The sequence below is a fragment of the Echinops telfairi genome, unplaced genomic scaffold (assembly GCF_000313985.2).
Source record: "Echinops telfairi isolate 266 unplaced genomic scaffold, ASM31398v2 ScPeMD7_9;HRSCAF=40, whole genome shotgun sequence".
In the NCBI taxonomy this organism is placed as follows: domain Eukaryota; kingdom Metazoa; phylum Chordata; class Mammalia; order Afrosoricida; family Tenrecidae; genus Echinops; species Echinops telfairi.
Window position 1 is genome coordinate 24235495 of NW_022103906.1, and position 16173 is coordinate 24251667.

Consider the following 16173-nt stretch of genomic DNA (forward strand, 5'->3'; position numbering starts at 1 on the left):
CTTAATACTAAACCTATAAATATATGCACATAGATCTATTTCGCCATCATCATACATAAATATATTTACATATGTACATGCCTGTATTTAGACCTCTATAAATGTCTTATGCCTCCTAGTTCTTTCCTCTATTTTCTTTGACTTTCCTCTTGTCCCACTCTCATGCTCAGCCTTCATTTGGGTTTCAGTAATTCCTCTTGGTTACATTTCCCTTGATTCAGCCCTGCCAGGCCTCCTATACGCTCCTCGCCATTGATTTTGGATTGCTAGTTGTTCCCTTGTTCCTGGGTTTGTTAACACCACTTCCTTTCCCCTGGCTCCCCCTCTTCCATGTCTGCCCCCTCCCAACCATCAGTCCTGTTATTTTCTCCTCCAGATTGTTTATCCTGCCTACCTTATCTAGATAGACCTGCAGAGATAATAATATACACAAAAAACACAACAGAGTAAAACAGAGGAACAAAAGAAAAGAAAAGAAAACAACAACAAAAATCCAAAGACAAAAAAAAAGAAAAGCCTGTAAATAGTTCAAGGTCTGTGTGTTGACCTTTAGGTGTGTTTTCCGGTAGAGTCTGATGGGGTGCCATGCTCTGGCCCCAAAGTCTATTTTTGGTATTCCCTGGGGACTTCGTTGCTCTGTTCCTCTTGCCGTTCTGTTGCATGTCCTTAGTGTTTTGCCTCGGTGTGGTGGGGTCAGATGGGGCGCATTTCCCACACTGTCTCCAGTGTTGCTCCCTGTAGGGCTATGGGTCAGTGAGGGATGTCAGATTGAGCACATTTTCTGTCATTTCTTTTCTTGAAATATTCTTTCTGTCCTTCTCTCTCTTCCCCCTCTCCTTCTAGGATGCCTGTGATGCATATATTAAGCCTCTGAAGTTGTCTCATAATTCCATTAAATTGTGCTCAGCCTTCTCAACCCTCTGTTCTGGTTGCTCTTCAGCATCATAATTGTAACTCTCTTACATTCTAATCGGAGTGCTGGTCGTATAGTGGTTATGCCTGGGGCTGCGATCCTCATGACCTGCAGTGTGAAACCACAGCAGCCCCTTGGGAGAAAGACAGGGCTTTCTACTCCTGTAAGCAGTTACAGTCTTGGAAACCCACAGGGGGTCGCGATGAGCCAGCATTGACTCTAAGGCACTGAGTTTTCATTTATTTATTTTTTTAACCTTCTCATCAGGTGTTCTGGTAGCATAGTGGATTACCAGTTGGGCTGCTGGCCACTAGCTCAGCCATTTGAATTCAACAGCTGCACCAGAGGAGGAAGAGGAGGCGTTCTGCTCCTATAGAAACGCCCTTACTTTCCCCCAGTATTTAGTGATGTTGCCTGCACTTCTTTCTGTAAGAAATGTTTAGTTTAGGCCTTTGGTACTTGTTTACTAATTCTCCTCCCTCTCTGACAGCTCCTTCTCTACCCTTGGTTCAGTAGGATTCAAATGTGCTTTACACAATTGATGTATGTATGGATTGTGATAAGAGCCCCTAATAAAACGATTAAAAAACAAACAAACAAACAAACAAACAAACAAACAAACAAACACTTCCAGATCTCAGTTTTCAACTTTCTGTCTCTCCCCAAACACCAGAGAACATGCTGTGTTAAGTCAGTCCACCAGTGGGTACTGCCACTCAGGCAAGACAGTAACTACTCATCAATCGGATCACCATGAGCCACCATTCCTTCTCTCTGATTATTACTTCCTTTTCCTCTACTTTTACAATCACATTTTTAGTTTGCAAACCCCAGCGAGGGATCCCCCTCTAGGGTTGGGTGCTACCCTCCAGGTTTGCGCACAACTCTCCTAGTCTGTAGAGATTGCTGGTGTGCGAGCAGGCACTCCGGAAGCATAGGCAGACTTTCCTGTGTTGCAGGTGGAAGAGGGGCGGACACTCTCTAGAAAGATCTTTGAGAGGATCGGTCTTCCTGGTTTCAGAGTCCCAGTGGTTTGGAGGGTGGTTGCGGGGACAGCGTTCACTTAGGAGAGCCACCTCCTGACTTCGCTGTGGGGGATTTTCCATAGAAGTTTGTATCAGTCCAACATCTGACAGTTACTGGTTGGCAGAGGAGTTGTCACACTCCACATGTGTGACCTCCCTGGAGGTCTACCTGGTGGCTATAGGAGCTCACCCCATGCTTTGTAGCCTGTGGGTGTAGCCTCTGCTCACGATGCCTGCTTTTTCTCACATAGCAGCCTCAGTTGGGAGTCGTCAGTGCCGACTGTTAAGAGGGCGCAGACAGACTCAAATTGATCCCCAGGAAGGCCCGTCCTGTTAGTGTCACAGGCCTTACAGATAGGGTGCACAGGGAGCCAGGTAGAATGGTGACTATGGGAACAGTCTCTCTGGTGGTGGCCTTCGGTAGAAGTGAGCAACATCCTGGTAACCAGTCATTACAGGCGGAGAAGGGATGTCAAGCTTTGGTTGGGTACTCACAAAGGACTATCAGAAGCCCACCTGTAGGTTATTTATTTACTTATTTTTGAGGGAAACCTCCACTCAAATCGGTTTCCTAACCTACAGTAGCTTCAGCCAGTAGCCCTCAGCACCAACTGGAAGTGAGGGCATCCTAAAGTGAATGGACTCTCATGGAGGCTTGTCCTGTAGGTTGTAGAGGCCAGAACTATGGTGTTTACAAGGAGGCAGGTCAAATGCTGACCATGGGAGCAGATTCCAGTGCAGGCCCCCTTCTGTCGCAATCCACAGCAGGCTTGCAGGTGACAGCGTCTGGGGCAGGGGGGGTGAGCGGGGGCTGTCATGCTCCAATGAACCGCCAAGGAGATCTGCCCTGTTGCCATCAGGACCCTCCCCACTGGGTGGTGTCTGTGGGTGTGACTCCAACAAAGAAGACTGCTCCCTAAAACAGAGTTGCCCCCGTCAGAAGTCCTTAGCACCGACAGACATGGGGAGCAGACAGACGGGACTGCCTCCCTGTTGGTCCCAGAGGGCTGGCCTGTGGTGTACACAGGGAGGTTGATGGAGTGGGAGAAGTGCTGGCACACTCCACCCGGATGCCTGGAGAGGTTTGCCTTATTGATTTTCGGGCTGAGGCTTGGGGTACTGTCTCTTTGCCCAAGCAGGGACTGATGTGGTTAGGGGAGCAGCTTCTTCTTCATGGGTTAGTTTCCCAGTTCCTGCAGCCAGTGGTCCGCATGGCCGAGGGAGGGCAGGGCAGGGCCAGGATGGTTGGAGAAGTGACTTTTCTATCCCTTGTTGCTCTCTGCAGCTCCCCAGTTCAGAGTCCCTCAGCGCAAAGCCCATTTCCCTGCTGTATTTGGGAGGGAGGACCGGAACGCTGGTTTGTTTGTGCTGTCGTCTTCCCAGAATTCCACTGCATGTCTTGAATTTCTTTTTTTCCTTCTTCTAGAAAATTTACCAAGTTTTAGCTCAGGGGGGTTACATTTCCCACCCCTTAGCAAAAGCTTTCAGTATTCAAGCTCCAACTGGAAGCCACCGAGGCTATAATTACACCGGCATTAGCTCAGGAACATGCTGAGAGGAGCCGGGACGGAGCACCTGGGGAACCTAAAAGCAGCTACAGGCCTAAATTAGCTGCTGTTCCCATTTGCAGTTGTCACCCTGCTCCTCTCTGGGGCCTTCTGCAGCCTCTCTTCCCCACCTTGACCACAGACCACAGGCTGCCGCTCTGCACCCCGCCCTCCCCCCTCTTCCCTCCATAACCTCCCCCCCTCACCACCACCCCTACCCCCCCAGCCAGCCAGCCAGCCGACAGGTGCACTGAGCGAGCGAAAGAACAACCTGGCTGGCGGGGAGAACCCTTCCCACAGAGGCATTCTCCCCAGAATAGCCTTTGGGTTGATAGGCAGCTTGAGGTTCCTTACACCTGAGCTGAAGCACTGGTGCGGCAGAGGGCAGTTCTGGGGAGCCAAATACCCTAACGGGGTGACAGGGGCCTGCGTTTCTCGAACCCTTGTTTGACTCCCTTTGCCACCTCACCTCTGTATTCCCCCTTTCCAGCTCTCTCCCCCACAGCGGCTGGGCTGTCTCCAATTGCTCTCTTCCTCCCTGGGCCCCTGCTGGTCCCTGGGTCAGGACTTCTTTTCTGTGTGTTTTGCTTAGTCTTATCCTCTCTGCTTCCTCTCTGATGCCTGCCTTGACTCCCGCCCCGCCCCCACCCCCAGGCCTGTACCCCTGCAGCCCCATGCACCTCCCTGCCACGAACGAACGGCTGGGTGGTGTTGCCCGTCCTGCGTGCCGCCAGGTAGGTGTCTCCTCTAGGGCTGTGATCCCACTGTCGGAGGAAGAGGTTGGCACGTAGTGGAGTGAAAAGAAAGCACCATACAAACCAATGGATGTAAAGTTGACTCCAACCTGGGGTCGTGTGCGGCTGAACTGTGCTCCTCAGGAGTGGCGGTGGCTGACCTTTCCCACCTGGCTCCTCCTGGCTCCCTTTCAGGGCATCTCTGGGCAGAGGGAAATCTTCCTCCTGGATGCTATCAGTCGAGTGCGGTGCGTTCGCCCCACGCAGGCAGATGCTGTTGCTGCTGGTGTCGCTACTGCCAAGCAGGCCCCTGCCTCTCGGGGGTCCTGGGGCTCTGAGGGTTTTCTTGGCTGTCCTTGTTAGGGATGTAGAGGGCCAGCTCTCTCATCCGCAGGCACCCAATACAGATTTGCTTATTGAATAGTTAGGAAAACAAGCGTGAGGTTCTTTCCCCCTGCGCCTTAATCTCCCGCGCAGTTTTAGAAGGAGAGGGAATGCCCCTCTTGTTGCCTTTGTACACAGCTGCTGTGGACCAGGCCCAGGGTTGTGGTGGGTGGCTCAGTCGTGGTTGATCATCCCCTGATTTTACTTTCGGAGCTACTTCTGGGTGGTCTCCTACATGGATACTTCCCACCCCTCCCTCCCTCCCCGGTCCCAAGAGTTTCATTGGCATATAATTCACATATCATACAATTCAATCGCTCCAAACCTCAGGAAGAGTTGTACGATCATCCCCACAATCAACTCTGGAACAATTTTTGCATTCTTGTACTCAGCGTTATTAGCTCCTCATTTGTCCCCAACCCCCCCTGTCACCCATGTTGAGACTTGATTCTATTGTAAGCTCTGCAAAAGCCAGAATCCGTGTAAGGCAGAAACCTGCCAGAGAAGGAAAAAGGCAGATGTTTCCCATTACAATGAGCAATCAAAAAGTGGTGTGAGCCTGCCTGCTATCAAAGGCAGACAACGTTCGAGACCCAGAAAACAACAAAGCAGCCCTGTTGAGTGGGGCTTTCCCAGGTGCCAAGGCATATCACCTTGTATGGACTGAGGCCTGCCTCTTCGGTATCAGTTTTGCTTACTTCATTTGAGTTGGGAGCCCTGGTGGCATAGAGGTGACGCATTGGGCTCCTAAGGGCAAGGTCAGCAGTTGGGAACCACCAGCCGCTGTGTAGGTGAAAGCCGAGGCTTTCCACTCCTAGAAAGAATGACAGGCTCAGAAACCCACAGGGGCAGTTCCATCCTGTCCCACAGGGTCCTGTGAGTCAGAACCGTTTTAATGGCAGGCAGGGAATGAGGCTTTGCTCACATTTCTCAAGTGCTCATTATAAAGTATAGACTGTTTGAAGGGAGGTTTATTTTTCACTCACTAACTGCTTATTGAGCACCTAGTTTGTGCCAGACCCTGTCCTGGGCGCTGTGGACACAGCAGCATGTGGAACAGCCCACCCCTTGTCCTCAAAGAGCTTAGTGTTGGATACAGACAAGCAAACACATGAGTGACTGTCCAGTGGGACTGGTGAGGAGGGGTGTGTGGGAAGCACTGCTCGGGGGAAGGAGTGAAGGCAATGAGGGGCGGCATAGGAAGTACCCTCTTGATGGGATAATATTTCAGCAGAGATCTGAAAGCAGGGAGGAAATGGGGGCTGCTGCTTCTGTGATGGCTAGGAAGGTGAGGGAAGCCACCCAGGCAGAGGGAACAACCGATGGAAAAGGCCCCGAGGTCAAGGTCAAGTTTGGTGTGCTCCAAGCAGAGCAAGGAGGCCAGCATGGCTGGGATGGAGTGAGAAACAAAAGAAAACAAAACCTGCTGCCTTCCAGTCAATTCTGACTCACAGCGACCCCCTAGACAGAGTAGAACTGTCCCCCAGGGCTTCCGAGGCTGTAAACCTTTATGGGAGCAGACAGCCTCATCAGTCTCCCTACAGGTGGAGGGAGCCCATGCTGGGCTGAGTATAGCACCAGGGATGCAGGCATGGAGTGAGTCTGGCAAGAGGAGTAAGAACAATGATCTGGAGGGACCCTGTAGAGCAGCATCGAAATGCCTTGCACGTCACATGTGATGTGCTCATAGAAATGCCTTGCACATCACGTGTGTCATTTAAATTCTTCCTCCAGCCACATGAACAAAGGAAAGAGGACAGGTAAACTTTATTTGAATAATACGATCCATATAACATACCATAGCCACTTCCACACCCAATCCAGGTTAAATTATGGAGCTAATTTGCATTCTTTATCCCTTTCTGATGAAGTTTTAAACATCTGGTGTGGATTTTCAGAATCTGGTCGCACCTCTCATTTCAGCCCAGCCATGACCAGTAGCCCCGAGTGGCTGGCTGCTCCTGGCGCAGGCGGAGTGGCTGCAGAGACTTGTAGGTCATTCTAAGGACTTGGCTGTGCAGGAGAGTGGAAAGCCCACAGCAGGTTTGGGGCCCAGGGATGATGGCTCTTCCTTAGGTGCTAGAAGGTCCGCTCCAGCTGCTATGTGCTGTTGCGGGGCAGGGGTGGGGCATGAGGGTAGAGCAGGGCCAATTATTACAATAAATCAGGCGAGCAATGGTGGCAAGCTGGACCAAGGTGGTATAGAGGTGGTGATGAGCAGTGGTTGGCTTCTGAATAGAGTTTGAAGGTAGAACTTCCAAGTTTTTGTGCTACAAGGTGTGAAAGGATCCGGAGTCAGAAGCTCTGAGAATTGTGGCCTGGATAGCTATAAGGATGTAGGGAAGACTGTCTATAGGGCAGGGGACAGGCTTTGGGAAGAGGGGGAGTTTGGTTTGGGACATGGTTGAGTCTGAGTTGCAGGCATGAAACTTTCAAGTTGAGTTGCCAAATGGGCAGTTGAGTGGTGGCATCTGGAGTTCAGAGAGGGGGTCTGGTCTAGCGCTCTAACAGTGGGGTGACAACATTCAAGGCTGTGATGAGATCTCCTAGGGAAGCGGTTCTCAATCTGTGGGTCACGACCCCTGGGGGGTTGAACGACCCTTTCCCAGAGGCTGCCCGATTCATAACAGTAGCAAAATGACAGTTATGAAGTAGCAACGAACATAATTTTATGGTTGTGGGGTCACCACAACATGAGGACCTGTATTAAAGGGTCGTGCATTAGGAAGGTTGAGAACCACTGTGCTTGGGAGCAGGTGGAGTGAGAGAAGGGAAGGACAGATGGAGCCCTGAGGTCAGGGAGCTGGGGAAAGGAGGAGCAAGCAGCCAAACAGGCAGAGAAGGAGACCCCAGGGAGCCAACTGGAAGGAAGGTAAGAGAGACAGCAGCAATTGGGGAAAGGGATGGAGCCGCGGGGAGTGACCACTATGGCAGATGGCTGATGGACCGAGTAAGTGGAGACCTGAGGACTCCCAGCTGTCGACAAAAGGCCTTTCTGTGAAGCGGCAGAGGTGGGAGGGGGCGGGGGATGCCAGGCTGGAGTGGGGTCAAGAGAGGACAAGAAGAGAGAAATGAGACAGCTGGACAGACAACTCATTTGAAGAGTCCCACTTTAGTGGAGTGGAAAAAAATGGAGTGGTATTTTGAGAAGGGTTGTATGGTCATAAGGAAGTTTCTTTTTTAACACGGGAACGATCTAGTAGACAGGGCAAAGATAATATGTGGAAAGAAAAGAGCAATGGACTACCCCACTCCTGCTCCCAACAGCCGGACATAGGAGGCAGCTGCGGCACATTTTGCAGACAAGGAAACGGAGGCAAAGGTTCAGGAACTTGTTACATAGCGAATTAGTAGCAGAGGCAGAAGTTGCACTCAGCTGGTGCTGTTCCAGAGTGGCCCGCCGTAAACACCCTGCTGTATGGCTGCTTGGCTCTTCATATTTGTGAGCTCTTTGAGAGGCAAACCTTCCCTTATACTTTTCTGTCCAACAGCACCATGCAGAGACGGTGCAGATAGCTCTTTAATGGTCATATGAGCAGAGTCTGAGTAGCTATGTGCAGGAGATTAGTTCAGTTAGCTGGGCTCACCAGAGGGAGGGAAAGAGAGGCTCCTGCCTGGGTCTTCCTTGCCACCTTGTGTGGCCTAGCACGGAGCGGGGCTCAGTAACGATTGAGAGTCTTTGTTGGGCGGCTGGAAAATGAATGAAAGGGTGCCAGGCCATCCTAGACTGTACGTAAGCTGATGGTAGGTTGGTGCGGGTCTGGGATCTGATGTTGGCCCAGGTATGCTACTAGCACTCTGGGCCTCAGTTTCCTTATCTGTAAAGAGGTTGAATGAGGAGGACTGGGGTGGCTCCTATCAGCTCCCACTAGTGTAGAACTTCTGAGGAAGTCATGTGCAGGCTGAATTCCTACCCACCCCCCGGCCCCCCTCCACCGCCTGCTATCAGGACAGCCAAGAGATGCATTGTGGGTAGGCAGTGACTGGTGGTGGGGATGGTGTGGTCTTGTGCTGTGCCATGTGTGCTCCCTAGAACACAAGGGACTTGTGGGGTGAGGGCAGCAGTCACCATGGGAACATGATTCCTGGACATCCTGCTTATTTGGTGCCCCAGGGCATGGCATCTGACCCCAGAGCTCCAGCTTCCCTGCTCTTAGGTTGGCTCTGCACTTGATCTTGTTAGATTCCTGCCTGTGCATCAACCCTCACTGGGACGCTGCTGGGATTCTTCGCGGGGGCTTCCTTCTCAGGTTTCTTCCACAGGTGGCACCCTGCCTATCCCACCCCCAACCTCAGAAGGGGCTTTTTTTGGGAGCCGTATGGGGCAGTGTGGGCGGCCTCCATGGTGGGGCTGAGGAGGGTGGTAGTGGTTTTGGATGCTGGGGCAGGAGTGTAGAAGATCCCATGATGCAGAGTTGCCTCACACAGAAGGCAGCGGAGTGCCACTGGGTGCAGTGTGCTGCGGCCAGAGGAGTGGTGGCACCAGACTCAGCTCAGCTGCTGCCAGGTGCTGTGATCTTCAGTCCCGTCTCTTCACTTGCCCATCTCCACATTCGTAAACGGGGCCATTCACACCCAATTGCTTGCCTGTTTGGCTTGTGATCTATTTTAATGAAGATGTGGGATGAATTGTCTTCATCCACACGGTTCACTGTACATCCCACTGTAGCCTCCCTTGTATCGGGCAGTGTCTTATGAACCACAGCCTTATAGAAGGGAGGCCCGATGGAGTCATCCCCATTTTAGAGATGAGGAGAGTGAGGCAGTGCGGGGACCTGGTGGGGTACTGGGTTAAGTGCTGGGCTGCCAATCTCCAGGTCATTAGTTTGAAACTTTCTCCACCGGAAAAAATGAGGCTTTCCTGTCCCGTCAAGACTTCCGGTCTCGGAAACCCACAGGGCCCAGTCCTACCCCGTCCTATCGGGTCACCACGCGATGGAAAGGACTCGCCGGCAGTGAGGTCGGAGTGTGTGTTTTGGAGACTGAGCAGAAAGCAGCCCCTGACAGTGTGCTCAACAGTGAGGGGGTCCCCAAGTGTGCGGCGGGTACCTGTGTCCTCCACTGGGTCTGTGCGGGCCTCTGACCTGCTCTCGTCCTTCCTCCTCCAGGGACAGGGGCAGACCCGGTGGTCAGCGCCAAGAGCAACCACTGCCTGGACGCTGCCAAGGCCTGCAACCTGAATGACAACTGCAAGAAGCTGCGCTCCTCCTACATCTCCATTTGCAACCGCGATCTCTCGACCACGGAGCGCTGCAACCGCCGCAAGTGCCACAAGGCCCTGCGCCAGTTCTTTGACCGGGTGCCCAGCGAGTACACCTACCGCATGCTCTTCTGCTCCTGCCAAGACCAGGCATGTGCTGAGCGCCGCCGGCAGACCATCGTGCCCAGCTGCTCCTACGAGGAAAAGGAGAAACCCAACTGCCTGGACCTCCGCAGTGTGTGCCGGACCGACCACCTGTGCAGGTAAGAGCGCCTGCCCCTGCCTGTCCCGCCCTGCAGGGTGTCAGTAGGCAGGGCTGCTCGTCCCGTAGGCGGTGTTCTTCTTTCTCTGCTTTCCCTGGGGCTCCTCGGGCTGTGAGGACCCAGCAAAATGAGTACCCCAAAGAGTTGAGACTGACTGGATGCGCAGATTGACCTGTTGCCCATTCATTCCGTTAATCCGTGCACCCGCCCATTCCCTCCCTCATCACTCCACGCCTTCAGTCAGCATGTGCTGTTTATCTGTGACGTACCTGGCCTCGTGCTAAGCTCTGCGAAGGAAATCAAGATAAACCATTGAAGCTTTCATTTAAAACCCAAAGAGCCTTAACTTAAGAAGGACCTGCAGCCAATTCAATTCCACTTCTAGGGAATCCCTGCCTATGACTCCAACAGAGGCCATCCTGCTCTCAGGGATGTGCCCAATGCCCCCTGCCCACTGCCACTGAGCTGCTTCTGACTCACAGTGACCCCATAGGACAGGAGAAGGGCTCTATAGGGTTTCTAGGGTGGAAAATCTTTATGGAAGCAGACTGCTGCCACATTCTTTCTCCTGTGGAGAGGCAAGCGGGTTTGAACTGCTGGCCTTGTGGTTAGCAGATCAATGCTTAACCCAGTACAGCACTAGGGCTCCTTTATCAGGGAATGAACTCCTGTCCATCACAAAGAGGTAGCCCATTCCACCATGGCAGCTGAGCCCGCCAAGTGCTGGGGTGAAGCATGGGCCCTGGAGTCTGACGGTCTTGGGTTTGAATCCTGACCTCCTGTTTACTAGCCGGGTGCCTTGAGTCCATTAGGAAAACATTTCCTGAGCTCCCATCCCTTATATTATAAAGTGGCCATAAAACAGCCTACTTTGCAGAGCTATTGAAAGAATTGGCTTGCATAATAAGTGCCCAACACTTAGCACACAACCTAGCATATATTAAATGCTTAATAAAATCTAGTCTAATGAGTAAGAAGGGCTTATTATTATTACTTTTTGTTATAGGGGCTGAAGTTTCCTTTTCTGGTCTCAGTTGCCTTTTTTTATCCACATGCTATCCATGTACTGAGCCCTGATTGTGCGCTAAGCCCTGGAAACGCAGGGGTGAACGCGATGCCTCCTCGGGTGGCTCAGCCACAGACGGCTCTCTCTCCAGGATGGCACACTGACCCGAGCTAAGGCTGTGCTCGCAGGGGTCGAGGAAGGGGGCTCTTTTTGACATGACTGCTCAGCAGAATTGATGGGATAGGGACTAGCTAAAAGCTCCCTGAGGTCAAGGCCCCTTCCGTTTTGTTAACTCCACGTCTTAGTCCTGCACATAGAGCCTGGCATGTGGCGAGCCCTCTGTCAACATTTGGTGAATGGACCAAGTTAACGGTGACCTCCATGTGTCAGCTGGATAACTCTGGGGCGATGAGCCATTCAGTGGTGGTGCAGTCCACATTGCTTTTGAGGTGCCTGTGGGACGTCCCCATGGAAAATCAGGGACTGTGTCGAGGGGCAAGGGTGCAGGGTTTGCACATGAGGGTCTGGAATCTGGTTAAGAGTCTGGAATAGAGAGACGGTTTGGGAGTTTGGAGGCACCTGGTTGGTGATTAAGGGCACAAGAGTGAACGAGTCTGTGTCTTGGCTGCCAAGATAAAGTCTACGCTGGAGACACCTTTTAAAGGCAGAGTGGCGGAAGTGGATCCGGGGGACACTGGGGAGGTGGGGAGACAATCGGGAGAGAGTCGATCCAGAAATTAGAGGAGAAAGGGCTTTCTGCAGGAGAGAAAGGCGGAGACATGGCTTCACAGAGTGTCTGTGAGCGTGAGCGTGCGTGTGTGTGGGTGTGTACTTTGTGTGTGGTGTGTGCACTGTGTGGGGTATAGGTCTGTGTGATGTGAATGTATTGGGGATGTATGTACGTTGTATGTGGAATTTGCATTTGCGTGGGCATTGTGTGAGGTATGTGTATCTTGTGTGTGATGTGTGCGTACATTGTGTTTGTGTGATCTATGGGGGAGAGACTGTGTGTGATGTGTCTGGGTTGTGTGACTATTGGGCAGTCACAGGGGACAGCTCTGTGGAGGCTGAGTGGAGCAGAGAGTGGAGGTCAGGCTGCAGAGGGCTGAGGAGATTCAGGGAGAGTGGACACTGGGACAGTGGGTGTAGATTAGCTTCCTGATCAGGACAGTGACTGCAAGGAACACGGGTGGGTGGGCTGTCTGTGTGACGTGTGTACACTGAGGGGGGCGTGCTGCTTTGTGTGGCTTGGAAAATAAGTGGTGCTGGAGTTCAGAGAGACGGTTAGTCCTCAAGAGCTGGCTGCAGGGCTCTGAGAAGGCTCTGTCAAGAAGGTGGCTTTTCTCCTTTGCTGACTTACAACTTATCAGGAAGGGGGGAATGATCGCAATGATGACACATAGCACCCCCTCCCCCTGGGGCGGGGGAACGAACAACAGAAATCGCCGGGGAAGGGAAACAGCAGTCAGTGTAAGATATGAAAATAATAATAATTTATAATTTATCAAGGGGTCATGAGCGGGGAAGGGAGGATGGAGGGAAAAAGAGGAGCTGATACCAAGGGCTCCAATAGAAAGTAAATATTTAGGAATAATGATGGCAACGTACGTACAAATATACTTGATAAAATTGATGTGTGGATTGTTATAAGAGCCGTAAGAACCCCCAATACAATGATCTTAAAAAAATACAACTCATCGCCCACAAAGCCAGATGGAGGTGATTTGCGCTAACACTGTGTCGGACAGTGGAGCAGTGAGGAGTAGAAACAGCTCTCCGCAGGAGGGAGCGACGAAACCTCGCAGTCACTGAGCGTGGGCTCTGAGCTTCCTGGTTTGTGAGGAGAAATGCCTAATTCCCCAAACTTGATAGAGAACGACCCGACTCGCTGCCATAGAGTGTGTTCTGACTCACAGGAACCCTATTGGGCCGAGTAGACCTGTTCCCTGGGAACTGACAAATCTCATCTTTCTCCCACGGAGTGACTGGTGGGCCTTGCAGTTAGTAGCCCTATGTGTAACTGGTGGAGCTACCGGGGATCCTAAGAGAAAAGGGAGTGTGGTACTTCCTAAAGGGAAGCATCTTCTCTCTGACAGAGACCAAGTTTGACCCTACCCACACCAACCGTGTAGCCGGTGAGTCGATTTTGCCTCCTCTTGACCGCAAGGGTACAGAGTGGGATGGCTCATGGAGTGTTCTTGGCGGTGATCTCTGTGGAAGCCTTTCTTTCACAGTGCTCTGCTGGGAGGGCCAGAAAACTACCCCACCAGCCAAGCTCTTTGGATTTAGCCAGGAAGAGGCTTTGTTCAGAAAGAAAAACCATTACCACAGGGAGAAGCCTCCTGTTGCAGAGATCTCAGACATCTGCAAACATCTCACAATCAATCAGAAAAAGATGTCTCCTTTAAGATGAGGAGGGGCGTGCAGAGATTAGCAGAACCTTTCAGGGGGAAAGCTGGACCTGCGAGGGGGAAGTGACCAGGGTGCCTGACAGGACAACTACTTCACTGTGATCCACTGATGCCCAGGAGGAGCTGAGGAAGGAGGCATGTTGCCCTGATTAGTGCTTGCTAATCCCTCTGTGGAGGCACACAGAGGTCAGGAGACTGGAGGGACGAGAGACGCCTGACCGCAGTTTGGTCAGGACAAAGCGAAGGGTAAGAAGTGGGTGGTTGTGAACACTCGGTGCCCTTCTTGTTCTGAAAGTTAACACGAGCTAGTCAGGCAGGCTCTTTCACAGTGCATATGGACCGATGGCACACAAGGACAAGAAACCAGGCCACGGAGGGATGACAGCACAGAGCTGTCAGCACCCTACACCCTGCAGTTTTGCATGGGCGAGGAGCACCCACACAGCTGGAGGACTTCAGGGGGGCTGGCTGTGGGAACCGGAAATCAAGCCTCCCTTCACTGTTCAGACTACGAAGTTGGCTCCACTTCAGGAAGCTCTTCTGTGTCAGAAAGAGATGGCGCCCGTCCTGCCCTGTCTTCATGATCATCAGTCATCATGGAGCCCTTTGTGGAGCTTACGGCGTCAGTCTGTCTCACTTGACTTCTTCCTTTACCAACCTTGACGCCCCGTTCTTCCTGATTGGTCTTTCCTCATGATGTGTCCTAAGTAAGCAAGGCGAGGTCTTACCAGCCCCACGTCGAAGGGGCATTCTCATTGAGCTTCAAGATGGACTTGTCCGTTCTTTTGGCAGCTCAGGCCGCCCATGCGATGCACGGTGCTCTTCACCAACATGTCCCGCTGGAGGCATCCGTTCCTCCTTTCCTCATTGGACAGTGGCTCGGCTCAGGCAAAGTCATACCTAGGCCACCAAAGTGGTATTTTTGCCTTAGAGAACTTAAGAAAGATGAGGTAGTTAGTTTATTGTGCCAACCTGGCTGATAAACACATGTTAGTTTAATTGAAGGGTGGAGGGATAAATGGCTCGATGAGCCTCGCCTTTCAAGTTCTCAGGTCTCTTGCTTTCTGATGGATGGACTAGGGTGCAGCTGCCTTAGCCAGTTCCCTGCTTCAGCAGGCAAGGCTCACTTCCTGCAAGACATCCCCAAGGAGAAGCCACATGGACCTACCCCGATGCAGCCCTGGGTGCTGGAGCAGCTATGTGGAGACCCCTGCCAGCGCTGAGATGTTTACACCGTCACTGACTCAGCTTTCCTCCTGCAGTCGGAGTCACTGCGTCTGCTTTGTGAGATGGAGGAGGACTTTGTGGATTGGTGTTGGACATATGGGTGAATGGGTTAATGTTGGACTTGTGGGCTTGGGCAGCACCGGGTGGGGATGTTTTCTTGATGCTCACTTAACCTTTATATAAAACTCTCTCTTTTACATGGGTTTCTGTGGATTTGTTTCTCTAAAGTACCCAGATGAATGCAGAAGGTCTTTTGCAGCAGGTGCTGTTAGATTTCTTGACTGCTGCTCTCGTGCATGTTGATTGTTGATCTGAATTGAATGGAATCCTTCACGGCTTCACATTTTTTTCCTGTCTCCACAATGTTGTTTATTGGCTCAGTTGTGAGAACCTTCTTTTTCTTTAGAGCTTATTTCCAGGAGGGATAATACAGCGTGGCTTCTAGGGAGTATGTAGGGCCCTGAAGGAGATCTAGGAGCCAGTGAACCTGGACTTGGGGAATGTCTGTGTCTATTGAAAGAACCAAAGTTATTTTCATGTTTTCTAACCTGCTGGTGGTGGAAGCTTGGAATAGGAGGACTGAGTGATAAACTTTCCATTGTGGAACCAGAAAAGTGTTGAAACAAGGTCAAGTTTTAAAAGGGTCAAGGACTGAGCAATCCCGGAAGACACTGAGCGAAGCAGACAGGCTTCAGGTTCTGGGATATACATTTAAACAACAGAGACCTCAGAGCTTATGAAAAATGCTGTGTCTCAGAAATGATTGAGTTAGTTTCACAATCCACTGTATGAGGCCCAGGGTTTGGGCCAGGGAATTCCAGTGGCTCCAGCATGTGTCTGAGTGAGCTCTTGATTCCAAAACAAAAACAAAAACAAAAAAACTCTCTCAAACAAACAAAACCAAATAAACCCAGTGCCATTGAGATGGCTCTGATTCATGGTTCACAGTGACCCTATCGTATGTGGGGTTTTGAGACTGTAACTCTTTATAGGAGTAGAAACTTCATCTTTTTCCCACGGAGCGTCTGGTAATTGCAAATGACTGACTGACCTTAGGGTTTGCAGCCCAACATGGAGCCAGGGAATGCCTCCCCTCCCGCTTCCTCCTAACCCGCGTGCATATTTAAAGCATGATCCTGAAAGCAGTGGGAAACGCGTGAGGGTGGAACCTGTGCTCAGGCCGCATCTGGTAGGAGCCTGGGGAGTATGACAGCAGAGAGAAGTGTCTTCAACTTTTTCCAATCGACACCCCTTTGCACCCGAGAAATTTTTTAAAAAAATCATTTTATTTTTTATTTCATTTATTTTTTATTATTTTGTTGGGGGCTCGTACAATTCTTTAAAAAAAAATCATTTTATTAGGGGCTCATACAACTCTTATCACAATCCATACACTCATCAATTGTGTAAAGCACATTTGTACATCATTCTCAAAACATTTTCTCTCCACTTAAACCCCCGGC

The 16173-nt window shown here is 51.3% G+C and overlaps 1 protein-coding gene across 1 annotated transcript in view; it reads left to right on the plus strand.

The window, feature by feature from the left end:
* Positions 1 to 16173, plus strand: part of GFRA2 (GDNF family receptor alpha 2) — a 123717-nt gene that overhangs the window by 45406 nt on the left and 62138 nt on the right. The window contains exon 4 of the mRNA XM_004707576.2: positions 9712 to 10066. Coding sequence (XP_004707633.1) covers positions 9712 to 10066 — 355 coding nt within the window. The remainder of the gene's footprint in view (positions 1 to 9711; positions 10067 to 16173) is intronic.